The sequence below is a fragment of the Tympanuchus pallidicinctus genome, unplaced genomic scaffold, assembly GCF_026119805.1.
Source record: "Tympanuchus pallidicinctus isolate F22 unplaced genomic scaffold, pur_lepc_1.0 scaffold1, whole genome shotgun sequence".
Lineage (NCBI taxonomy): Eukaryota > Metazoa > Chordata > Aves > Galliformes > Phasianidae > Tympanuchus > Tympanuchus pallidicinctus.
The window spans coordinates 95,312,910-95,339,118 of NW_026294618.1; the positions used below are offsets into that span (position 1 = coordinate 95,312,910).

Consider the following 26,209-nt stretch of genomic DNA (forward strand, 5'->3'; position numbering starts at 1 on the left):
TACTCCTGAAAAGTCATCAATCAATCTATTTTTTAGAAAATAGTTTTAAGCCCAGCAGAGTCAGTGAGATCAAAACAAAGTCAATCAAGATCTGCTAAAAGATCTGTTTTTGATTTCTCCACAGTATTTTGTGTTGCCATTAATCTTTGTAACTGTTAGTGTCACAAAGAGAAGTTTTAACTGCTATTATTAGTGCCCAAACAAAGCAGTGTTTACAAGATGAGCCTATTTTGAGCCTGGAAAGATGAGTTGCCAAGAAGAAAAAAGAATTCTGCACTTATACATGTTCTGTTCCAGGAGTCATAGAAGAGCAGTTGCACTGCTAAAGAAGCTGACTTTTTCTCTAATTATTTCTCACACCCCTGTGTTGTTTTTTTAAATTAGACCTAAGAAGGAAAAACAAGTGAAATAAAAATGGAAGTAGTCATGAGAGGTGGAGGGGAAAAATATCTCAGCAGCAATTGTTTAACTCCTGAACAATGTGGCTGTTTGGAAGGGAGGCAGGAATATCCGTATTTCTCTGCCAGGAATATCCCTCCTGTGCAGTGGCTGAGGTGTGAATTTGTAAACTGCAGATCTATGGCTCTGGTAGTTTAAGGATATCAAAAGCCTATATGGAGGTACGATTACAGGTATCTCTATCTCATCCTCATTGTAAATGACTGCGTGAGACTGGTTAAAGACATCAGATCTGATAATTTTAGAGAATAAATCTGAACACCTTAAAAAATGTATGTGTATAAAATACTGACTTTGTAAACTGCCTGCAATTGATCACCTCATCATGTGGAAGCTTGAGGCTTTTTAGGTAAATCAAGCTGGTAAGCTCCAAAGTAATGTAATAACATTTGTTTCATTTGAAGCCAATTGTACTCTTCATTACCAGTAATTTCTGTCAGAATGAAGTTCCCCTCTTTCATATTTTACCTCAAAAACAGACGAACAACAACAAAAGAAGAGGTTGAAAACTCCTGTAGAGTGTACATCTAGGAGGGTGTATGGTTATGGCAGCTCTGCATCTGCACTGATGTGAAAGAAAACTCAATTTTAGTATCAAAGAAAACTCAGAAAATTTCATCAAGTCGGGAAAAAAATCCCATTGTTTGAAAAGACATTGTTTATTTTGTTCCCTTCTTTAAAGGAGTGAAACGTAGGTAATCCAAAACTGCACTTGTGATTAAAGAGAACTGCTATTAAAGTTTGAAAATAAGTGCTAAGTTAGCAAGAGAAAAAAATGTGCTGAAGTTGTTAAGGAAAAGCTGTAAGGGAAACGAGCAACAGGACAAGCTGAGAGACTCTGAACTTAAAGTTATATGCATGGATCAGTCTTGCTGGAAGCCTGGAAAGGGACTGGGACCGCAGGGAAGGATTTTAGGAACACACTTAGGAATGAGGAAAAAGATGAAAGGAGAGGTGGAGATCTGGAAGAAGCGCTGTGCTTGCAGGCAATTTTTCTAATTGGAGTTGCGCCCTTTCACCCAATATCTATCTGAATTGAATTTTTTTCCTATATGCATCTTTTTTTTAAAAAAAAAAACGTTTCTCATGTTGGCGGATCAGATCTCAGATGGAGCCTGTAATTACAGTTCTTAATTCTGTATCTGCCATAAGAGATGAGGTGTGATACTTGTCAGAATTGTTTCCAGTCTGTAGAGGAAGTGATGAAGAGGCCCTTATAACAGACTTACAAGGTGAGGCATTGCAGCAAGAGACATGTTATGTTATGGTCTGTACCCTGTGCTGTCAAATTTGTCTGGCTTCAGACAGGTGTAAAGCCTTTCAGCCTCACCTTAAAGGATGGTTGTGTAGAGTCTCTTTCTTTGCTCCTCAGTATGTCAACCGGAATATTCCCAAACACACAAGAAAATGTATTTTTCTGGGGTGTGTGTGTTACATCTCCCAAGCTCTTGAACATGCTTTACATAGGACATTTGTCCATATGACTTTTTTCTGATACTGTGGAATGAGATATCTTTAAATATATATATATGTGTATATATATATTTGTAATAGTCTTCATTGTTTGCAGAAATTCTAATCCCACAGACAAGGAGGGAAACTGGCTGGAAAAATCAAGTTCAGACTTTCATTAGGCAATTCTTGCTAACTGTCACTTTTAAAAATATGCAAAAGCAAAGTAAAGATCTAAACTAAGCCTCACTTAATCAACTTTTATTTCTGTAGGAATGGTCAGATGAAGTGTTCAGTTTGGCAACAAATTTGTTGGCACAGAACATGTCAAGGGACGCATTTCTGGAAAAAGCGTAAGTGGCCATAGTATTTAATGCTGTGGGTGTTGCTCTTTTATCTGCGTCATTTTCCTTTTCTCTTGTTAGTCACATTGTCATCTATTGTTTCTGCTTTGATGAGTTGTCAGTTTTGTAAACATAGGCTGTCCGTTCTTATTGTTTTTAAAGCTTGTTATCTAAACGTCATTTAAAAAAAGTCTTGGTGGTGGTGTTCTTCTCACTAAAAAAAAAGAAGCAAAAAAAAAAAGTATTAAATATAATCTTCCTGTTGTATGCAAAAGTAGCAACTTCAGCTATAGTCTGAAGATCTCCATTTAATATTGAATAATATTCTGCTTCTGGATTATTTATCTTTCTAATCTCTCTGATTTTAGCATGCTTTAGAAAGACACTGTAAATCTGCTCATTGAGGTTTGTTGGCACCATGCACAGATTCAGACTTGTTTTCAACAAAGTGCAAAAGCACATTTGGAGTGTAAAAACACATCTCAGAAAAGAAAGAGAACTAAATCTAAGAGCAGCAAGACTCAGATGATAAACGCACATGCTGAGATGACTTTACTTAAGTCATCAGATTGAGAACAGCATAAAAAAGCCTACCAGATAATTAGGATACTTGCTGACCTTTTTTGTTCTTAAAGAACTACAAGTTGACTGGTTAAATGCAGCTCATTGTTTTCCAGTTCTTGCTTGTAGATAGAACTTCATTCCAGCAAAATACCCAGTAGAGGCTTAGTTTACTAAGACTTGTCTCTGTCCAAGGAGTAAGTTAAAAGCCCTGTTTTGTGGACCAGGTAACGCTACGCATACCTAGTTTGGCTATCTGCACTGTTTTTAGTCAGAAGATTCCTGACTGCGTAACTTCCAGGAGCATACTTTTAAGTTACTGGTTTGTGAGGAGTGTATGTTTCCTTCTCACAGTTTGGGTGGTGCAGATGGAAGTCAGCAATAGTTCTAGAAGAAACAAACTTTGAAAGTTGGATGTTAAAGGAATTCTAGTTTTGTATCTGATACTGCTCTGTTAGGACAGCAATGAAATGCTAGGCAAACCAAATGCCAAATGAATGGAAACATTTAACATTTCCTTCTGGTTCTGCTTGCTGACACAGTATGCTAACCTAAGTAGATCGAGGTATCTTTCTGGAAAGTCTTCTAAGTTCCTTCACGATCAGTGGAGAAATGAATTTGTGTAAAATAGGGAAAATGTTTTTTTTCCTTCAGGTCTTTCTGGATGTCTGCAGGCCTTGGAAGGGCTGGGCACCCTTTCCATCTCCACCTTTCTCCATCATGAAAGTGCATATTAACAGTCAGCATTGCAGGGCTTATATTGGACTCCTGTATTTACTCCTGAGCTGCTGAGGCTAAATTAGATTTCACTTTATCAACACAGCTCTGTGTGAAAGAAAGAATAGACATTGCTTCTTTCAGCACCGTAGATTGTAGATCAGGGCTGATTTGCTATTGGATTTCCATGTCCTTATCACTTAAAGGCCCAGATGGCCAACAGACTTGGTTGACAAGTGTGTGATAGGGAGGACTAGGGCTGTGCTTAGTGTGTGCTTTCCTGTGACATTCAAAGAAGTATGTTGTCACACAGTATAGTAGAGCCAGTCTTATTTGAAGCCATTTTTCTATGATTATTCAAGCTTAATATTAATTAAAGTCACTGAACACATTTTGTCAATTCAATCGCAAACAAGCATGTTATTCCTGTGTCTTTTTTCCACTAATTAATAAATCACTTGGGAACTGTTGGGCTTCCAGGGTTCTTTGCACAGATGCCAAATCAGAGTCACTTAAGGAATCTTTGAAGATTAAAACTATTTTCCCATTATAATTACTGTTTTGAGCAAAGAATTGGTTGCAGTCCTGTCAGTAACCTTTTGATGAAATAGAAAAGCAAATTGCATTAGAGCAGATTTAGAAAGGAATGTTTTCTTTGTGGCATTTATTTCCTTTTAGTGTTTGAAGTGCGTTACTAAACAGATTGAGCAGCGTCTCTGCTTTGGTCAGATGAGAAAAACAGGGTTAATTTGGGAGGATGTAGCTAATAAATCATGACATTTTGGTTATACAGTACACATTCCGCTGTTGTAATGCTGCAGTGTATTTTTGTGTTGGGATACAAAAATCACTGTTTCGGTACAGTAGTACTGGAGTCACAATAACTGTGATGTGAGTGTGTTCAAAAGTTTCAAAAAATGGAAGACAACAAAACTCCTTTAACAAACCACTACGACTTTTTTAAATCTAGCTCAGTGCTGGAAGGCTGGGGTGGGTAGTGTTTTTCTTTGGTGACACAGTAGCACAGGATATTTTAGTCTTCAGGAGAACATAAGGATTTGTGAAAATGTTCCTACATTACTTAGGGATATTAGCACGTATTATGTCTTTGAAGTGGTTACAAATAGCATTTTTGGTTGGGAAGAACAGGAAAAGTTATTAGAACCATGCAATTTCTTTTTCTTTTGGTATGCCAGTGGATAAAGTGAAAAATACATTTTAAAAAAAAGAAAGAGAAATACTTCAACATTGCCGTGTTTCTCAACAGATCACGTTACAGAGACACTTATTTGTAGTTTTACTTAGATTCAAATGGAAGAGATGAAGCACTCAAAAAAAAGTATACTTTGCAGGCTGCTGCTGGTGAGCATTTTGCTGGTTACCAGTGGTCCTTGCGTGCTAGGAGGAACATCAGATGATTGCTGTAAACCCAACTGCTTCCCATTAGCTACTCATGGCTACTAGTGGACTACTGTTTCACTTACTTAAAAGATGTGAACAAAGGAAGATACCTCCTTATCCTGCTGCCTCAATCAGCATGAGAGAAATCACCTGAGATGCTTTTAAATATTCAATTCAAAAGCTGTATAATTGCCAGCCTGTAGATGGTTTCAGCATGTAATTTTTATATTGCCGCAGACTGGAAATATAACGGGCTTGTCCAGGACTGCTAAATATACACTACTCTCTTGCTAGTGCAGACATTTCATTTACCAGCAATTTGGCTTCTTCCCAGCTGAGGAGTGGCAATATTAAGAGTCAAAGAGAGAAACCTTCAGAGCTGTGTAATAGGAGGGTTTATGGAGGTAGGTGTAGTTGTGTGCAACATCCAGGGGCAATATCAGCCTCTGGGAGGAAAGTAATACAGCCACCATTCCAGTCAAGTTCTGCAGTCTGCATGCCATGCCAGAGAGATCATGAGACAGGCAGGTAGGTGGATAGACATTTACCTCTGTCTCAGCTCTACGTCCAGGTGGAGGCCACTGGCAAGACCAGGAGCTGGTCTTGGGACTGCTACTCTTCAACATCTTGATCAGTGAGATAGACAGTGCAATTGAGTGTACCCTCAACAAGTTTGCTGATTACACCAGGCTGAAAGGTGCAGTTGCTACAATGGAAGGGATGTTGTTCAGAGGGATCTGGACAAGCTTGAAGAATGGGCACACATGAACAGAATGAGATTCAACAAGGCCAAGTGCAATGTGCTGCACCTTGTTGGGGCAATCAGAATACACAAAATATGTGTACTGAATGGGAGAAGAACTAATTGAGGGCAGCCTTTGGAGAAGGACTTGGAGGGTTCTGATGGAAAAAAAACCTGGACATGAACCAGACATGTGTGTTTGTAGCCCGGAAGGCCACCAGTATCCTGGGCTGTATCAACAGAGGGGTGGCAGCAGGGTGAGGGAGGGGATTGTATCCCTTTACTCTGCTCTTGTGACACTGCATCTGGAGTACTGTCCTGGCATGGGGCCTTCAGCACAAGAAAATGTGTAGTTGTTGGAGAGAGTCCAGAAAAGGCCAGGAAGATGCTCAGAGGGCTGGGGTATTTCTCTTATGAAGAAAAGCTGAGGGAGTTGGACTTGTTTTGCCTGAAGATGGGAAGGTTTCTGAGAGATCTCACTGCAGCTTTCCACTACTTAAAAGGAGCTTATAATCAGAAGAGGGACTCACTTTTTGTATGATCTGATAGTGAACAGGACAAGGTTTTAAAATAAAAGGGCAGAGATTTAGATTAGAAGCAAGGAGGAAATTTTTTACTCAGAGGCTGCTGAGGTGCTGGAACAGATTGCCCAGAGAGATTGTGGATGTCCCATTCCTGGAGGCATTCAAGACCAGGTTAGATGGGGCCCTGAGCAGCCTGATCTGATTGCTGGCAACCCTGCCCATGGTGGAGGAGTTGAAGCTTGATGATCTTTAATGGCTCTTCCAAGCCATGTCATTCTATGGTATTACTCAGCTAAAGGGATATAGTGTGTCCTTGATATGTGCTTATGCATTACTTCAAACTGAGCATCTTTGTGTGGTTTATATAGTGCATACTGCATGCCTGTATTCAGCCACCAGGGAAAAATGTTTTCATTGAAGATAATCAAAGGTAGAATTAGTATTTTGAAACAGCAGCAAGACAAAATGCAAAATTGAAACTGTCATTTGGTCCAGTGAGAATTTCTTAGTAGTGTAATCTGTCAGGTTATGGATTTGAAGATGCTGAAGCTGAAACAGTATTTATGCCTGCACTGGGCCTAGCTGAAAGAAAGAAACCTCCTTCAGCAAAAGGATAGTGAGCAGCTGGCAGCTTGGGTGAGAAGGAGTTTGGGAGAATGATAGCTATGTGCTTTAATGGTATTTGCAATGCCCTGTTGCAAGACTGACGTTACTTGGCACTGTAGGTGCATTATTGTTCGTGGAAAAGATATTCACTTATCTTTGGTATCTCAGAAGATTTTCATGTTGGCAAAAGACTTGATTGGAACTTAACACATAATCACAGCAAAAGTGTTGATCTGTAACGTTAGTGCAAAGGTACTTTAAAAAGTAAGAATAAAACGGTAATAATAAAACAGCATGCTTTTATCCCTGCAGATACACAAAACTTAAACTACAGGTGACTCCAGAAGGACGCATTCCTCTGAAGAAGTAAGTGTTGCTGTCCTTTCTTACCATGTAGTCTTATTTAATCTTTGAGTATGAATAAACATCAGGTATGAACATGTGATCCTTCTGTTTAGAATAATCTGTCCATAGCATATGTTTTGACATACTTCAAGGAAAGAACGGCCAGTGATTCTCAGGATGATTCTGTTCAACCACATTTTGGACATAGATTGCCCTTGTGATTTTCAACAATGTTAAGCTTCTCTGCTCTTGTTCCACTTGTGACTAATATTTTAAAAAGCCTAACATCATTTCTTTAGTTCATAGACACATTGTGAGGATTAAATATATTCAAATTGTGTATCACTAAGGCAATGTTTTAAAGAGAGCTGCGGTGACTTTCTCAAGTAACTATCCTTTGTAATAGGGGCTTGCGTGGGGTAGAATTAAACTCATGATGAGCACTATTAATCTCACCTGTATTACTAAGCAGCCTGCTAGTGGAAGTAAGTGGCTAAAGACATGATAAACTGGGAAGCAATATCCAGCTTTTAAGCCAAGTGAGCCATTAAGGCATGTCTTAAAGCCGATTAATTCCCTCTGGTTTGTTTCCATTTTGCAGCATATACCGCTTGTTTTCTGCTGACAGAAAACGTGTAGAGACTGCATTAGAAGCCTGTAATCTTCCATCTTCCAGGGTAAGTATCTTAATTTATTCCTAACCTGACAAGGTGTTGCATTCGTATTTAGTGGTGTTTACTCTCTGTTGAGTATGATTTGGCCAAGGCTGATTGTGCTTCACTGGATTAGCTCCTGTATGGGTCCTCAGCAGTGGAACTGTTTTTCCCACAGAGTTTACTGTTATCTATTTGAATATTGGAGTATCTCTGATCTGAAATATGGACCAAGAGTGCCTGGAAGAAGTGGAAATGGATTGTAAAATAAGCTAGAAGGTTGTGTAATCTGCTCTGAAATAATCCTATGAGAATGTTTTAAGCATCAGTAACCTGCACACAGTTTTCCAGGTGCAATTTGAGTGCATTGTTTGGCTTGCCATGAAGATAATGGTGTAATGTTTCCTTCTCACAAAAGAGACTATTTAAACTCATCTATTTAAAATAAAAAGTGTACGAAATAAATGTTGAACTGATGAAAGTGTCAAAGCTTTTAATGCTGCAGGGATGTCTCATTGTATGTTGCTCAGCCAGGAGCATTTGCAGGTTGGTACTTCACCCTTAAGAAGGCTTCTTCAAGCAGAGTGAAATCAAGTGATTCTAGTTAATGCTAGATTCTAGTTAATTCTAGTTAATGACATCCTTAGCCTTTCCTTCTGGGTGAAGAGTCTGCTTCAACAAGCTTCTTGCAGATAATTCCTACTTACTAAGTGTAAGACATGGGACAGAACCAGCGTGTAGCAGAGGAGTGCCTGCATCTCCTAATTTCTTCCTCTTGTACAAAGCACTGTGCCATGATGTTCATTCAACCTTTGTTTCCCCAATGCTGTCGTAATAGAGATAATTCCTGCTGCTCCAGAAGTACAGTTGTTTGGCCTGTGAAGATTTTGCACCTTAGATACCACTTGCCACTGAGAACTTCCTTCACAGATTTCAGAATATTTGTGTAAGAGATTACAGCAACATTAGCTGAAGGAAAGTGCTTTGAATGTTACAGTATAAAATAGGTGTTTGTCTAGTTGAAAATGTACTGAGGTTAGAAACATGAAAATATGTATTTTCAAGGTAGATTTTCATTTAATTGTTAGCAAACAATTTTTTAGTAAGTTATGCAAGAAATCAGTGAAGCTCTGCTTTCAAAATCAGTTGTTTTATTGCTTCTATGTATTTGATGCCAGGAAAGATGAAAAATAATTTCTTATTTCTCACTGCAAAAAAAAAAATCTAAACATCTCTGGAGTCCTTGAAAAAACTGCAGTCTTTTTCTGCTGTTCATTTAAGCAAAGTCAATTTTACATAGACATTGCTGGATACTTGTTGCTGGGATACCATCATGAAAATGTATTTGTAGTGTAAGGTAGATCCTTTCTTTGTTTGGGACAAAAGAGATACACACTTTTGTGTTGATCACCTTGGGAAAAAAAATGTCTTAGCAGCAAAGCTATCAAAAAGAAGGGATTTCTGAATCTCATAGAGGTAAGAAAGTAGAAGAAAACCAGTTCTTCATCTACAGCTCTTTTCTTGTTCCTTCTTTTCCTGTTCCTGGAAAGAAGATGATCAAATTTATTTGATCAAATACATTTCTTAATTTCATCTTATAGCTTTTCTGCCCTGCTAACTATGGGACAAGTGTTGTTCCTGTAAAGACTTCAAAAATGGGACTCCAGGCAGCAAACAAGAAGTGAATATAAGAGATTCTTTCTCAATGAAAATGCACCAGATTTTTCAGAGTATTCAAGAAAATGTCTCAAGAAGATTAAACTGTTATGATTTTTGTTTTGTCTGTTTTTGTGTTTTTTTGTTTTTTTTTATTTTGTTGGTTGTTGTGGTTTTTTGTTTTTTTGGTGGTTTTTTTTTGTTTTTTTTTTGGGGGGGGGAGGGGGGCGGGGGTGGTTTTTTGTTTTGGATTGACATTTTTTTTAGTCCAAGATGCCTTATAGCTTTTGAAGAATTGTATTTCAGTTTCCTCTTTGGTTGTGAAGACTAGTTTCTGCACTGCAGTTAATGTAGAGGTTCACAGTGAAGCACCAGCAAACTTGATTGTTTACACAAAATAAAACAAGCTACTGTTGAATCCTATCTGTGCAAATAATCTGAATTGGCTGTTGTGCTGCCAAATATAAAACAGAAAGGATATAGATGTTATAAAAACAGAAGGGTTACCAGGCAAATCGTAAATCAGCAGTGCTTGAAATTAGTAGAGAGTCTTAATCACAAAATAAAATTGCATACCAGTATTTCACAAAGCCAGAATTGAGAGATGCTGTAATGTGTAACAGAAAGTTTGTGATTCGGTCTCAAAAAAGAGATTAGCACATAAGGTGTGTGGGTGGTTCCAGTGAGATGTGAATGGCTCAGACCAGAATGACGAATGGGGCAATGTATGTGAATTGCTTTTGGCAGGCAGAATTTTGGAACCCAAGCAGAGTTGTCCAAAGTTGTGCCTGGGGTGGTGAATGCTTACAGCAAGGCTTTTCTCTCCCCTCTGTATCTTTATAGTCCATTAATTATGTTACTGGTAGGAAGTAATCTAGAAGAGTCTATATTTATGGCTGATGACTTCTGAGGTATATTTTCTTAACTAAAGCTAAATGAGAAATAAAAGCTTAGATCGCAGATTGTAAGAAAAGACCCACTTTTTTTTTTTCAGTGTTGAGTACCTTCAAATCCTTTGAAAGGGAGAAGATATGTTAAGTCAGTAAGAGACTAATTCTTTGGTGATCACAATATTAACATCAAAAATGCCCTTAGGAGAAGCATGGGTTTGGGACCAGTAGCCTGTTGATCAGTGATTGTAGTAGCTATTGTGGATATTGGGATGCCATCTTGAAAAAGAAAATGTGCAAGCTGTATGTATTCCAGCCTTTAGGAAAACAAGTGTTGGTGGTCCTCTCACCCGAAAGTACAATAGATTGAACTGATCACAGTACAGCAGATGAATTTCATAGGTAGAGCTGTGCCACCAGGAGTCATCTCCAAAAGCAACTCTTGCCATCCTCCAGCTTCAAGCTTCACACTTCTTCATCCACCACTACAGTGGATTTAGCTTTTATGCCACTGGGGAGTTATCCAGCTCAGAAAGCTGATCTCATGGCAAAGCGTTCAGGGTCATTTGTGATGAGTGAACTCTGAAGCATCTCACCCTGCAGCAGGTAGGTTCTGAGCAAGGGATGTGTGAGGTGAGTGGAACAAGTTACTGCCTGAACTGTTCCAGCTGAGTGTAGGGAAACAATGGTTTTCACTGATCTTGAATGAGTGTTTCTGCGAGCTAAAAAGTTAGCAATGGAGAAAACCATCATTCTCGTGACATAATGCTAGGAAAAATCTTTGGTTTTACAATGTAATCTAGGAATAACTGGTTTTCTCTTTGTGAAGACCCAGTTGCCAGCATATGGTTAAGCTGTTAAAGCTGACCGTGGCACGCTCTGTATAGGTGCTGAGGACATTGCTGCTAGCTCCTGTTTTCCCTGCTCCTCATTTAGAATCCTGCGCTGGTGAAACTGCTGCTTACAGGTTGTGCTTGCGCAAACAACTCATTCTCAAAACTGGGGTTTGTCCAGGATTCTTTGCACTACTCGTCACCGAGCTGCCTCTGCTGATATGTACCTCACTCTGAACTGCAGGGCAGCAGCTGTGCAGGTGTTTACTCTGAGCCTGTCTGAGTCAGGGAGAAGATGCTACAGGCTTTGCTAGGTTTAAGCAGGTATAGCAGCCACTCATGTAGTCTGCCAAACTAAGGAAGGAGTAATGGTGTGAGTTCTGCTGCCCTTCTTTTCCATGAGCTGGATGTGGAGCCTGGGGATGGCTGACAAGGGGGAGCAAGGAGCTGCCCAGTCTGCATGTGTGAACACAATCACTGAATGGTGATCGTGGTACCAGACCCATCTGCCCTCTACAGATTTTGCAGATGAAAGGAGAGAGAAAGTGACGCCCCCAGCTTTTTTTTTTTTTTTCAATTTATTTCCTTTTAACTTAAAGCAGGAAAAGTATTGCAGAATTTCCTTCCTTCTACCAAAGACTTGAATTGACACTTCCGGTTCCCTTGGCAACTGCATAAAAAGGCGGAATAAATAAAAGCAATGATAGCCTCCATCAGCAGCTTGCTCCCTGCACAAGTCGGCTCAACATCATTTATAAGCAAACAGCTTTGTGTTCAAATTAAAATTTTCTTCCTCTGGTCCATTGGATTCAGGCATTATTTTGGAGCCATGGAGAGGTTCACGTGCTTCCAGAGATGACATTTCATAGCTTCTGATGAAGTTCACTTGCATGGAAGAAATTCAGAATCAGATTTTCTGTATGTGCATTCCACAATTTTTGTGGTTCTGTTTCTCTTATTTCCTTATGAGATTTTCTCTCCGTGAAATACAGACTGCTGTGCAATTTTGTTCTCAGTGCACTGATGCAAAGGCAGAAGCTGGTGGGCACATCATTATTGTTCTGCAAGGACAGAGCTGCTCGGATTGCACCTTCCCTGGAGTCTTCCTTTTTTTTTCCCAACCTCTCCAAAAAAGCAGTCCATGCTGTCTCCTGCAATAAGTGTTGGGCTTTAAGTCAGCACATGCAAGGAGGAGGAGAACTTTTGAGTTTGCAAAGGACTGTTTTCCTTATTCTTTTCAAAAATCCTCTCCTTGAGAAACAGTTGTTCTGTTTTTTCGGAGAAAAGTCATCAGGCATAATGAGATGATGAAAATATCATCTAGAAGCAAGACTGAATGTAAATTGTCCTTAACTTTAGAAAAGGTGAGAGAAAGTGCTGGTATCTAGTTTAAAGCATTTCTATCAATTTCTATAAAAGCAATGTGATTGCCTAATCAGTGCCCTCAGTGATTAGGGCAAAGAGGTATGGAAAAGCTACAGTGCGTGAGGACATTTCAGTAGTATCTTGAACGTGTATCTTCAGGAAGGAAAAGGAAACATTTCTGCTGCTACCAGAGATCAGGATTGTCAATTATGACTCAGTGGCACAGTTTGTTTCCTGGTTCTGTAAAAGCTTTGGGAAAACAAGTACAGTGTACTGCCATTTTCCTCACCTAAGTACATTGGCCAGCTCGCTGGCTTCATTGGGATTTTGCTGTCTATAGATAACACAGTTATACTGGGAGATGTTTCTTTCCTCTTCATAGGTGCTCCAAGAAAGAAAGAACTTTGCATTATGGAAAGAAGATGGATAATTTACTTCTAATTTTTTTTCAAACGTACTTCTTAACCTGCTCTGTTTTTCACAGGAATTTCTTATTATGTAAAACTTACGCTCCTCTAAGTTGCAGGAATGATATCGGAAGAAGAGCAGTAGCAAGTGATCTGTTTACAAAAAAATATATTAAAATGTCATTTCATTCTTTCACTATTTTTTTTTCCATTTCACAGAATGATTCAATCCCTCAAGATGACTTCACACCCGATGTGTACAGAGTGTTCTTAAACAACCTCTGCCCTCGACCTGAAATCGACCACATCTTTTCCGAGTTGTAAGAAAAGACACTCATTTATTTAATTTTTCCCCTTCACTGGTTTTCTGGGATAGGGGTGGTAGTGAAGTAGCTTATTTAGTCTGTAGCACCATGCATTGACTACCAAGAACAGATTTCAGTGTCAAGCAAGAATAGTGTTTGACTTAGGATCAAAGTTTCCTCTTGTCCCAAGTTTTTGCCTCCATTTCTAATTGCCAGAATTGACTTGTTAGATGCTATGCGAGCTTAACTGCTTAACTCTCATTTTGTAGTTTGGATGAAGACAGTTTAGGCTTCAGTGAAAATAAAGGAAGAGTAATAAGCAATAAAAAGATGCAATAGGCATGAGAATATGTTTAACCACTCCCAAAAGCTTAATTAGGAGTAGGAGAAAAAGCAGTAACTTTTAGGATTTGTACAACTGGAACTGCCGCCATGAAATTAAATTATCAGCCATCTACAACTGAGTGCGTGCATTCAGTTACAAGCTATAAAGCTCATGTTGAATTATTCTGTTTCTGGCCCTTAGAGCAAGGCATTGTGCTTCACAGTTTTAGCAGAGCCTGATCAATGGAATCAGAAGATGAAGCAATATGAAAACAATTTCTGAAATACATTGCAAGACCACCAGAACAATTACTGTATCTTTGCAACATGTGTTCTCTTACACCTCCCTGTGCTTATTTTCTCCAAGGCTGAGATATTAGAAGAACTCAGCCATGACCTAATTTGCTTCCATTGACTTTCCATTGCTTTCTTGAAGAGCAGAACTAGGCCAGTCCCAAGTGCTGTGGAAAATCCTAAGCACCTGGCAATGTGCCTTCATAGATTTGCATCTGGGTACAAATTGTACCAAAACTCTACTGTTTTTACTAACTCTAAATAGACATCTTTTCACTTACTTTGCAGAGTGCTTAGGGTTTTTGTTTTTTTGTTTTTTTGTTTTTTTTTTTGCAGGTTTATAAAACAAGCAAATACCGGAATAATTAAGATAATTAAGTCAGGGCTGCTGTCTTTTAGCAGTAAAACCAAATAGGTAGGCCAGGAGTTGCAATGGAGTGTTTGCGGCAAGCTCAGGACTGAATGCCAGATCTTCTCTTTTACATTCTCAGATTGCTTTGTTCCAGGAATTCAGAGGAATGAAAAGCTTTTAGCATTGCTCTAATTCTTGCCACTGATGTCAATAATGCTGAATGCTTTTAAAAATCTTGCTCCTAGATGTTTAATGAAGAATGTTTGTCATTAAATGCTGGCAAGGTAAACTAGTCTGGAGACCCAGTGGAACATCAATTTTTTCTATTGTATGATTGTTTGAATTTTGTTTCAGTTTCCCTGGGAAATTATAAAACATTGAACAAGACTTCAAGGAATCATATTTTAATTGCCTTGCTTTTGCTTTAATTTTCTCTAGTGGTGCCAAGAGTAAACCATACCTTACTGTTGATCAGATGATGGAATTTATAAATCTTAAGCAACGTGATCCACGATTAAATGAAATCCTTTATCCACCATTAAAACAGGAACAAGTTCAACAACTGATTGAGAAATATGAACCCAACAGTAACCTAGCGAAGAAAGGTCAGTGGTTTATCTTTTCTCACCATGCCCAGTTTCTGATTTGAAACTGTGAATCAATTATAATGCAGTACATACTTGAGCAAAATTTGGTTCAGAATCCAACTGCTTTTCCAACTATCTGCTGTTGAATCATACAGGCCTGTGAGACATCGTGTGGTTAGTTTTTACATGTATTTAGTTGGAATCAATTTAGAGAGGTTGATCTGGTTTTGGTATTTATTTTTCTGTATGTGTAATTCTTCTAACCAGTTGCTTTGATATGCAGACTTCAGCAGAAACCATACTGTCACAATGGCCAAAATGTGAATTTTACAAAAGCAATTGCAATTGATAACAACAAAACTAAGATGATGATGATTCTGTCCTCTATTTTCCTATAAAGTGTGCCATAATCACAGAAAATGCCCCTTTGAAAATCTCAGGTGCTGTCTAGGGTGCAACTAGGACTATTGCCAAATAGAGTGAAAGAACTTCTGTGTACATCTCAGCAGATTTTTGTTAGAAGTGTAATAATAGCATTGAATTTGTGTCTGCATCCTGTTTTATTCCAGTCCACATGTCCCGATGGTTACCCCAGCTTCTAATATATTAATAACGTAGAAATTCTAGGGGTGTGGGAATGTCCTGAAAAGCAGATCTGTATAAAAATATTGCTTTGGTTCAAAGATTTCAGACCCATCCTTACTAGCTGCTAAGCATTCTCCTTTGAAGAACCAGGGTCAAAACAGCATAAAAGAGATAAAGTCTTTGAATCTTCAGTTAAATAAAACTGACAAGGCAAGATCCTGTCAGTAGCTTTTTATAAATAGAATTTTTTCTTCTACTGTTAGAACGTTGGCTGCAGCTTCTGGCCCAAAGTAATTACGCGAAGGCTGTTAGGTCTGTAGTAGAGTCCATGGTTACAATTACAGAATTAGTCAAAGTAATACAGCCTCTTTGTAGTCCAAGATTCGTCAAGTGCTGCATCTGATTCTACCTGTTTTATTCCCAGGCTGGGATCCCTGTAGTCAACCTAAGGGTCTTGATACAGTCATCAACATTGTCTGAAAGCAAAGCACTTGTAATTTTTCTCATAAGGCTTCTTATTTCTGTAGTCCACATAATTTTGGTTTTGATGGAGAGCTAACTCCTGTTTCTTTGTCATGCTTACACAACCCTGTCTTTCATTGTCAGTGAGAATACTGGCACGGGATGAAAACACTGTGACTTGTGTGTCTTCTGTGCAAATACTAGAATATTGCTCTGTGCTTATCTTATTTCACATCAGCTGCAAGGAAATCTGTATATAAAAAATTATTCTTATTACCCAAATATTGGCACTTCATATAAGGCAAATTAAAGATTTACAAGAAGAAAGTGTGCTAACAACTCCTAAGTCACAGTGAAACCTCCTTCTGACTAGCAATAAGGAGGGAGCATGAAACAAACCTCATAAAGAAGTGTGTTAGGATAATATTTGCCAGCACCCTCTAAGTAGGATTTGTGCGACTTTTACAGTTTACCCCTAATTCACGTTGGTACACATGCTTGGTGCACTTACTCTTCTACAGGTGCCTCCCTCCTGGTATACGATTTATATTGTTCTTTCAGAATCAGTTCTCTCAGAAAAGCTTGAATTTATAAAGGGAAAGTCAAGTCAGAGAGTCTATTTATTTTGTATTTATTTTCTCTCCAAACTCATGCAGCGATGTCCAGCAAACTCACACAAGGCTGGCACAACCTGTCATCCACCTCAGTATTGCAAATACCACCTTTTTCTCTGCATCCTGCCGTCAGCTGAGTTGTGGCAACTGGCACGTTCTGCTAATAATGCCCCAGTGCAGATCTTGAGCACATTGTCTTAAAATTAAAGGAAATGGCTGATCGGGAGCAGCATGGGGACATAATATTTTCAGTACTTTAGGACTGAGTTGGGAATGTATATGAGATGAATTGTAGGTATATACTCAATCCTACACTTGGTGTGTGGAATAATTGCCAACAAATACTGCATGCCTGTAAAATGTCACCAAAATATAACTGCATATTGAAAATAATGTTAAAACCTTATATCGTGTTTTGTGAAAAGAATTGTTGCTTAAGCTTTCTGCTGTCATGAAGGTCTGTTCAAAGGCTGAATTGCAGATATTGGAGACTGAAGCAATACACTTCAGAGATGCACTCCCTACCATTAAAGCTATACTGACTTGGACCATTGAGGAGAGATGTTATTTTCTACTGACTTGAATGTAGCCAAACTACAGTCAGGTGTGGCTCAGTACCACACACCGATGATCTTCTTAGCCTCAACTTCCCACCTCTGCTGCTCAGATATTGTATTATATTTTGTACTGTATTACATAAGTGCCCTTATTTGCTGGGGCCAAGGTCAGTGGAGAGGTAGGGGTGGAAGCAAGATGTTTGGAATAGCCCCAGTACAGTCACTTAAAATAATTAGCGTGGGTAGAAACCTTAGAGTACTGGAATAACCAGCAAAAATTTGTAAGAAGACAGCAGAAACCTTCATCCAGCATAGTTCTCTCATAAAGCAAAACCCAGCAGCTCTATGAACAGAAAGGAACTTGGGGTAATTTCCGCATAATCCACTGCTTTACCAAGGGCATTTACCAATTGTTCCTGACAAATCTTCTGGCCTTCTATGAGAGAGTGACAGCACTGTTGGACAGTGGAAGGGCAACTGATGTCATCTATCTGGACTTCTACAGGATGTTGGCTTTGCACCACATTCTTATCTTGCAGTTGGAAAGATACAGATTTTAACTGTGTCTATAAACTAAAAGAGAGGAGATCTAGGTTAGACGTTAGGAGGAAATACTCAGAGGCTGATGAGGCACTGACGCTGGCCCATCGAAGTTTTGGATGCTCCGTCCCTGGAGGCAAACAAGGCCATGTTGGATGGGGCTCTAGGCAGCCTGGTCTGGTGGCAATGCCCACTGAAGGGAGGTTGGAACTGGATGGTCTTTTAGTCCCCTTCCTACCCATGCCATTCCATGATTGTAAGAGGTCCCAACTAACTGGCCCCTCTGGACAAATGTGGTATACCAGGAAGCAAAGAACAGCGTGGGAAAGATGCGGCAAGGCACACAAGCAGAGGTAATGGTGTGACAGAATTACATGATAAGCAACAGCATGGGGAACCAAGTTACGGGTGGCCTGAGGATGATTTCATCACTGTAGTACCAGACCAATGCAATTAAATAATAGGAGCAGGGAATAGTGCGTTTTGAAGAGTTTGGGTTCGAGAAGCAGCCCAGAATTTCTGACATTGCAGTATATGTATTTGTTCTTTCCTAGCAATGAAAAACAACTCCATAAAAATAAATCACAGATAAGGTCCAGAACAGAGGAAAATAGCTGTAATTTAGACCATGTCTTGTGAGTAATGAATGATTTAAAGTACTTTGTGGTACTAGGGACTGTAAAGGCTTGTTTGCAAACATTGGGTGATATAAATTGCTAGCCTTCACTCCAGTTAAATCCTTTTTCTTCAGTTTGTTCTGGAGTTTGCACCTTCACACTTGCTCAGCATGTGTGTTTGTGTGCCCATGCCTGCTGACAGGTATATTGTTTTGCTTTCATAAGCTGCCTTTCTGACCAACTCTGCTCCTTATCTCATTTCTGATTAACTCTTTATTAGAACGTCAGGCACTTAGTAACATGCACATAGTGGTGAAGGTCTGACCACTTTCACTTTAATTTCTATAGTATTTCTACATTTATTTATTTAAACAACCAATCCTGTGTTCAGACGTCCCACTGAAATAAAGGAATTAATGTTCAGCATTTTTATGCAATAAGGCACATATATTTGTTGGGCTCTCACTTTGTATGCTTTTTGTATCACCGCCGGAGAAAATACCTTTTACAAAAGGCTTAAACAAGTGTAGTGACAAATATCCTTGCTTTTCAGGTATTTAGGGCCGCAAGACCTAGATTTCTAATTGCCTTTTACAAAGATATACAAAGTATATATTGCTACGTATTGTCTCTTTCTTTTTTTTTCCTGTGTGCAGTATCGTACACGTCAAGTTGCGAACATGAAATGAATAGCTTCAGTTCTCAGGGAATTAAAGTATTTCCTGAAAGCATGTATGCTGTGGGAGTAAGATTTCATGTTTGCAATACACAGAACATCCTGGCCTCAGTGAAATAAATCCTTTAAGCATATGCTTAAGTTTATGGGTGGTGTGGGAAGGAGGGATAGTTATACAAAATCTCTTATGCTTCATTTCTTAGAACATCGTATTAATTCTTTATTGAATCTTAATTGCTGTAATTACTTCTATTTCTTTCATAGCAGGTTAAATGAATTTCTAATGAATGGTCATACTGAATCTCAACTTTCACATCAAACGAGTGTAAAACACTTGGCATCTAATCATTCTCCATTTTCTAATCACTGTTACAGCTCTTTTTCTGTACATGTTGCAGCTATATTTTGAAGTATTTTGAGCATGGGTAAGCAAGAACATATCTTATATTTTATACTGCTGAAACATGGCTTCTTAGGTACCTGGTAAAATCAAATGCCTATGAGCTTACTGGATGAGGGCCTTAAGTTGCACAGTTTTGATCAAATAGGCTGCTTGTGTTTCTGCATGCTGCTTATATTTGTAATATTGTATATGGAACGTGATTGAGCTTTTGAAACATCAGCACATACATGGGCTTGACATCTACATAAGTTAAGCATAAGAAGTGGTATTTTAGTGTGGTTGCAGCAAGCTGTTGTGATTAATGTTTTGTTCTGTACAGTGAAGGAGATTATTGTACAATGTATAGCATGTTTCCTTATCAGGTGGAGGCAGAAAGAAGTTCCTGGTACTGCTGAGAGTCTCTTGCTGTCAGCAAAAACATGCTGTGTGGCTTTTAGGCTTGGTTAAGTAGCATTTTGTAATTTGGCATTTTCAGGTTACAATGCATTTTCTTTGGGTAGATGGCATAACTAATAAAATGGTTTCCTTTTCAAATTACCGTGCAGATAAAGGTATTAATAAATCAGCTGCAAGTTTGCTGACTGAGAATTTCCTTATTTGCTTTTACTTTCAAGAAGGCTTGATTAGAAATTTTTTCAGGATCTTACTACATTATGGGTAGGAGAAGGCACATCGATGTTGAATTTCAGGTATCTCTGCTTGTAGTGCCTCAGCTCTTGGGAGTGATGGCCCTTAGATTGTAACTCTAAGCATACAAGACTAAGAGTGATGAATACAAGAAAAATAATTACTGGTGAATAGAGTAATGAAAAAACTGAAGTCATTCCAGAGCAATAAGATATGCTACCAACCATCCTACTTGATGGGAGCAAAGAAAAAAAAAGGTTATTAATAGCTATTATTTTAGAGTGTTTTTAGTGGGAGAGATTGTCTTGACTGTAGTATAAGCTTTAAAATGGTCTGAAGGGGCTTTGGAGATTTTCCTGACCAATGGGTCTCTACATGGCTTGTATTTATTAGGGGCATTTTTGAGATAAGTAGATGTTTTGTCTTAAATATGCGTTTGTTTAAATTCTATTTTTGCCTGTTTTATTTTAAAGTGCTAGACCTTTAGATCTGCAGAAGAAAAGGCCTTTTCTTCAGGCTTCTATTCATACATCTTGCATGTCCGTTTTATTTAGGCATGTATTTAGAAAGATTCTAGGGCAGCTGGTTTTTTGACTTCCTTTGAATTTCAGTATTAATTCTGTTTTTCTAGTGCATATTTACTGACAGTTGTGCTGTTGTTTCTTTTTTTCTTAGATAATGAAGTAAATTAAGCAATTAACATTAGATTAAGATGCATTTAATTTTATGCAGCATTCACTACATGTGCTTTTCTGCCTTAAAAACAGGCAATATTTGCTTCAGGACAAATCTGTTTTTCCTTCTTTAAATATGAATACATTTTCAGCATTTTGGTCCCACTATATTAAATTCACCTTTTAGTAACTGCTTTAACTGCTTAAGAATAATTACACATTGGAGTTCTTTCAGTGGCAGAAGGGGGTCATTCCCTAGGCAACAGATTGTAATGTCAAAAACAAGTACTATGCAATTGTGGCTGCACTTCTAAGACATCCTTCATAATATTTAAAGCATAAATTCTGATGTATAAACCATTCTGTCAAATGGTGGAGCTTGCTGGCACTGAAGCATTTGCAGAAAGTGTTCCAAACCCTTCAGCCTTCTCACTGCAACACTGGATATTAAGAGTATTTATCAAAAAGCCCATTAACTTTGGGATTTATAGTGCTTTCCAGCATTCCAGTTTTCAAGAGGATTGCTCTCAGCATTGTTTCTCATTTTTAAATGGCAACAATCGCCAATTATTACTGTTTCATAAGTGTAAGCCACACAAAGTCATAGCCTATTGCATGTTGTCACCACACAGAATTCATAGCCAATCCCATGTTATTCCCTACAAGTGCCATTACATAGCTTGCTAGAAAGCCCTTTCACATTATTTTTAAGTATAAATATATTATAATATAAATAAATCTATATACATATATGCAGCAACTGTTGGTGTGAATGATGCATCACCAAAAATAAGTTCACGGAAATTATGAAAATAAGTAAAATAGGTAAATTTTGTAAATATGTAAAATATCCTCCTATCCTGTATTGTGCTTCCTTTTTAGTTTTTGTTTGTTTGTTTTTTGAGTTATTAGTGAAGTTTTAAAAGTCATGCAATTATCTGGAAGATTGCTTTTCAAATGAAAATATGTTTTAGAATGTTAAATCCTTAATTATGATATCCTGTAACCAACTTTTTTGTATCCACTTTACAAGTAAAGTGCTTTATCTTCCTAACTGGAGTGTAGCAACTTTATAACATGAAATTAAACAGTGATGCAAACTAGTAATAATGGATTTTGCAACAGTGAACAATAACACAGCCGTATTTGGCTTAGTAAGAGGAGCTAAAGTTTTTACCTTCTCTTCTTCGATTGCATTCTAAAAGTGTAGGACCTGCTGTGGTTCTGAGATGTAGCTGCTTATGCATAGAGTTATTTTTTGCTATTGCCCTGGAATTAATGATAGCATTCATAAAAAAATAGGTTTAGGATTCTAGGGAGGAGGTGTCTCCTAATCTTCTGTATGTGCTGTGGATACTTTGAAAGAAAAATAAGCTTTGCAGAAATGCATTTTGGGACTAATATCTGGTACCAGGAATAGCTGCACTGATGTCAGTAAAACTGTGACAAATGTCAAATGGACAGACATATTGTGGAATTCGTATCTTCAGCACTGCAGAGCATAAATTAGTCATGATAATGTATGTTCAGCAGTTTGAGCACACCGGTGTCAGTACGTGAGCTAACCATAGTTACTTCTGGTTCATGTCCAGGGGATGGGCCCCAAAATGAAGCCTACAGGCAGTCCCCTACATCCTAATACTGAAAATGATTCAAAGAACCTGGAGTGGCAAGACCATGAACCCAACATAAAAGTAGGTTTTGGACTATGCTTGGGGCTGCATCATTCCCTTCATCTGAAGCTTTTACTCAGGGATGGGAAAAGAGAATCTTACATCAGTACTGCTTTGCAGGGGGTCTGAAGAAATGTTTTTCTACTGCTGTTGCCTGTCTGCATTGTGCTGGAGTCAGCCTCGGACTATCAGAGCCCATAAATAGAAATTTCACTCTGAAAGTTAAACAGCGTGGTTTTTTTTTTCTTGTTGCTGTGCCATTGCCTCTTTTATGGAACACAAGGAGGTATTCAGTCTCAACATTAAGGATTTATGATTTGAAGATGAATATCAGATAAAGTTTACTTCTGAAAAAATAAAACAGCATAGACTTGAGTGCTAAAGGAAACAAGCACAGATAAACTTTGAATAAACATTTTGGGTCTTGGCTCTTCATTGTGATGGCTACTAAGGCAGTGCTTTGCAGCTGGAAAGGGTCTATGAGGACAAATGGAATACAAACTGCTGTGATCCAGTTGGTGAAATGTAGAACTGGTGACAGAATAGCACAGTTTTCTTGGCTCTGCCACAAACGAGCTCAGTGACATTTGCCCATTCTCTTTCATGTGCCATTTTTGGGGTTTTTTTTTGCCTCATCCTTTTGTTGACTTGGATAAATTGAGAGTTTTTTCTTTGAGAAGCTAGCAACAATTCCCTGAGTTTTTCTGTATGGTTGGTAGCTATCAGGGCTGTTAACATAGTTGGAGTGTGTGCTACTATAATTCAACAACCATACGAGGAAGTTTCCCTTGTAACCTCAGATGTAATCATCTCCTATAACAATATTCTTTAGCTGGAATATGACTGTTGCCCATAAATACATCAGGGTAACACTGGGGAAGCAGAAAGAAGTGGTAAGCTAAGACAATGTTGGCAAAAGAACACAGAAGTATCAAGTGGCCTTGAATAAATTTGAGCTGGAAATTAGGAGAAGTTTCCTAACATTATGGTTCTGGCACAGACTATCAGAGGTAGTAATGAGAACAGGAAAAAAAAAAAAAAAACAAAAAAAAACAAAAAAAAACCAGTAACAACAACAAGAAACACAAGAGCTCAGTTTGTTCATGAAAGGGATTGTATAAAGCAATTAATGCAATGCCTGCAACTGCAGGACTGAGTTTAAGGAACAGACAAGGAAGTCCTTTCTAAGGAGCTGAAGTCTTTTATTTTATTTTTTTATTTATTTTTTTAGTTTAGTTTACATGAACTGGCTTTGTACAACCATGCCTTTATTCTTTCCCATTTCTTTTTAATATTAAATCTTTTCTACAACTGGAGGAGTTTCTGGAACTAAAAATAGTAACTGTTATGCAGGCTTTTCCAAGCATATTTTCACACCTATAGAATGCTCACACTCTTCTCTCTTCCCATTATGCTGCAGAACAGCCTCTTTGGCAAGTGCAGCAATAGCTTATGTAGGCAAGTGTCACTTAAGAGAAGAAAGATCTGTAGATTTAGATGTCTTTTAATGCAACTTTGCAATTGGAAGTAAGCCACCATTTGAAGTTATTACGTCTCACCGGATCACTACAAGGCATTCTGCAGATCATGTTTTCCAGAGGTCTGGGAAGGCAGTGATGTGTTCCAGTAGTTGCCTTCATTCAGATTGTGAGGAATAACTGTAGTATTTCTGGATTAATGGTTGTCTTGTCTATTTTTTTTTTTCATAATTCATTTAGTTCCCTGACTATCAAAGAAATCTGCCATGTTGTAATGTGCTTATTCCACTGCTAGAACAAGTAAGAAAGTGTTTTTGTAGTGTTTTTAGATGTTTAATTGGCTCTAAACTATCTACTTTCCCATAGCATGTAAAACATACCCTGTCAGAAATTATTTCTTACTGCATCTGGGCTGAAAAGCAGAAGAGAACATACTTCTATCCATAAAACCCTGTAACCTCGTAGGCTTTCTGTCCATAGTCATTATTTTAGATGATTGTAGTTTGAGGCTTAAACTGCTTAGAAATAGCCAAGCTTAAGATTTCTGTTGGGATACTGAGATGTATCTCACTGTGTTCTGATAGATTTAGATGTAAAATTTCCAACTTAGAGATAATGTTGATCATCATGTCAGTCTTGAGACTGAGGAGAGCGTGTTTGCTTATCTCTACCACAGTGGATTTTCCCACGTTCCCTAAAATTAGGAGATCTTCAGATACATATGATACATGTGTGCTAATACTTCAGAAATTATTTTACTATAAGGAAAGAGCTGTCTGTGATTGAGTGTAAAACAATGTAGCCAAGCTGAGTGTGGATTAAAGCAAAGACTAATGCATTATTACAGCTTTGTAAACATAGTCTTAGGAGTTTGTTTAGAAGTTAGATACATAACTGGAGTCTGTGGTTGAGCGTATCAGTAAGGTAAGTAACAAGAATGTCCACAGAACACTCAAAAGAGATGAGAACCAAGGAGAAATTTTGATGCATATATACAGGGATCTGATTAAATGTGTATAGTGAAAGAGCTGTAATAAAAAAGTGCTTGAATCACAGTGTTGGACATTTGAGAACTTATTAGCCATCAAATTTTATATGTGTATGCACATTGTTTTCTAGTAATAAAACACTGCTTTACAATATGGCAATTTCCAACAACTTTACTTCTCTACGCATCACCTCTGCTTACCAGCATATCAGAGCAGTGTCCATGCTTTTATACAGCAGAGGTTTTTAAAGCTGCTATGAGAGTTTAGAGAATCAATATCCATTAAAAGAAATGTTTTCTACATTCAAATTTTGAGGAAGAAAAAATGTTATTAAGATCTTGAAAGAGTAGTCAAAATCTCCCCTGCTTATATGTGTTGCTGCTTTCTAGCACTACTAGTGCCAAACACGTGCATTTCATAGACTGTAGTCCCCTACCTTACAACTCTTCTTTTGTGGGTATTTGAAGTGAGCTAAAAACAAAGGTTGTTTTGACTTCTAATAAAATAACATAGAAGTAGCATGCTTAATATTGCAAGATCACTTTAAGGTTTAGTAAAATTGATTGTTCGTACCAGCAGACACAAGTGAGATTTGGAAACTTCTCTTTTTTCACATGAAACTCTATCTTCCTATCTCTGTGGAGATTTCTGCATCCTTGGAATGCTTCCAAGTTTTTATTCTGGTTGAAAAGAACTCTTTATTATAAAAATTTGGGGTTTGCTATTTGGGATGGCTTGCCTGAAAGCCCATAGGAAATATTTAACTTTTAGGAAATACTTCAGCTTGGAGAACGCTCCAGGGAGACCTCATTTTGGCCTTCCAGTACTTGAAGGGAGCATATAAACAGGAGGGGATATGGCTGTTTACAAGGATGGATAGGACAAAGAGGAATGGTTTTAAACTAAGACCGAGGAGGTTTAGATTAGATGTTAGGAGGAAGTTTCTCACTCAGGGTGGTGACACACTGAACAGGCTGCCCAAAGAAGCTGTGGATGCCCCATTCCTGGAGGTATTCAAGGCCAGGCTGGATGTGGCTCTGGGCAGCCTGGTCTGGTGGCTGGTGACCCTGCACGTAGCAGTGGGGTTGAAACCAGATGATCATTGTGGTTCTTTTCAACTCAGGCCATTCTGCGATTCTATAATTTTCTCTCTAGAGCAAACTAAGAATCTTGAGCTCCTCTAAAACTCACTCCAAGAAACTGACTTCCCTTTAGCAGCATTTTATTGCAAAAAATATCAAATTGTATCCAGTGTTTGTTTCCTGTCTGCATTTGTACAGATGATTAAGTAGATGTGATAACTTCATTTGAATGACAAACCTTTCTGATTCAAACATTTAATTCTGCTTTACTTGCTTGATGATCCTTACTCTGCAAAATATTTTAGATCTCACTGTCCTTGGACACGTGATATTTCTACATGGATTCACTGATACTGAGCAAACTTTTTTATGTGCACTACTTAAGCACAGCATGTTTTCCAGCCAGCATTTTCTC

General features: G+C 38.2%; 1 protein-coding gene across 6 annotated transcripts in view; it reads left to right on the forward strand.

Moving 5' to 3' along the window:
* PLCB1 (phospholipase C beta 1) overlaps positions 1-26,209 on the forward strand; it is a 368,401-nt gene that overhangs the window by 220,028 nt on the left and 122,164 nt on the right. For all 6 annotated transcript variants that reach the window (XM_052672119.1, XM_052672129.1, XM_052672147.1 and 3 more), the window contains exons 5-9: positions 2,185-2,264; positions 7,119-7,172; positions 7,753-7,828; positions 13,175-13,275; positions 14,669-14,835. In XM_052672119.1, coding sequence (XP_052528079.1) covers positions 2,185-2,264; positions 7,119-7,172; positions 7,753-7,828; positions 13,175-13,275; positions 14,669-14,835 — 478 coding nt within the window. The remainder of the gene's footprint in view (positions 1-2,184; positions 2,265-7,118; positions 7,173-7,752; positions 7,829-13,174; positions 13,276-14,668; positions 14,836-26,209) is intronic.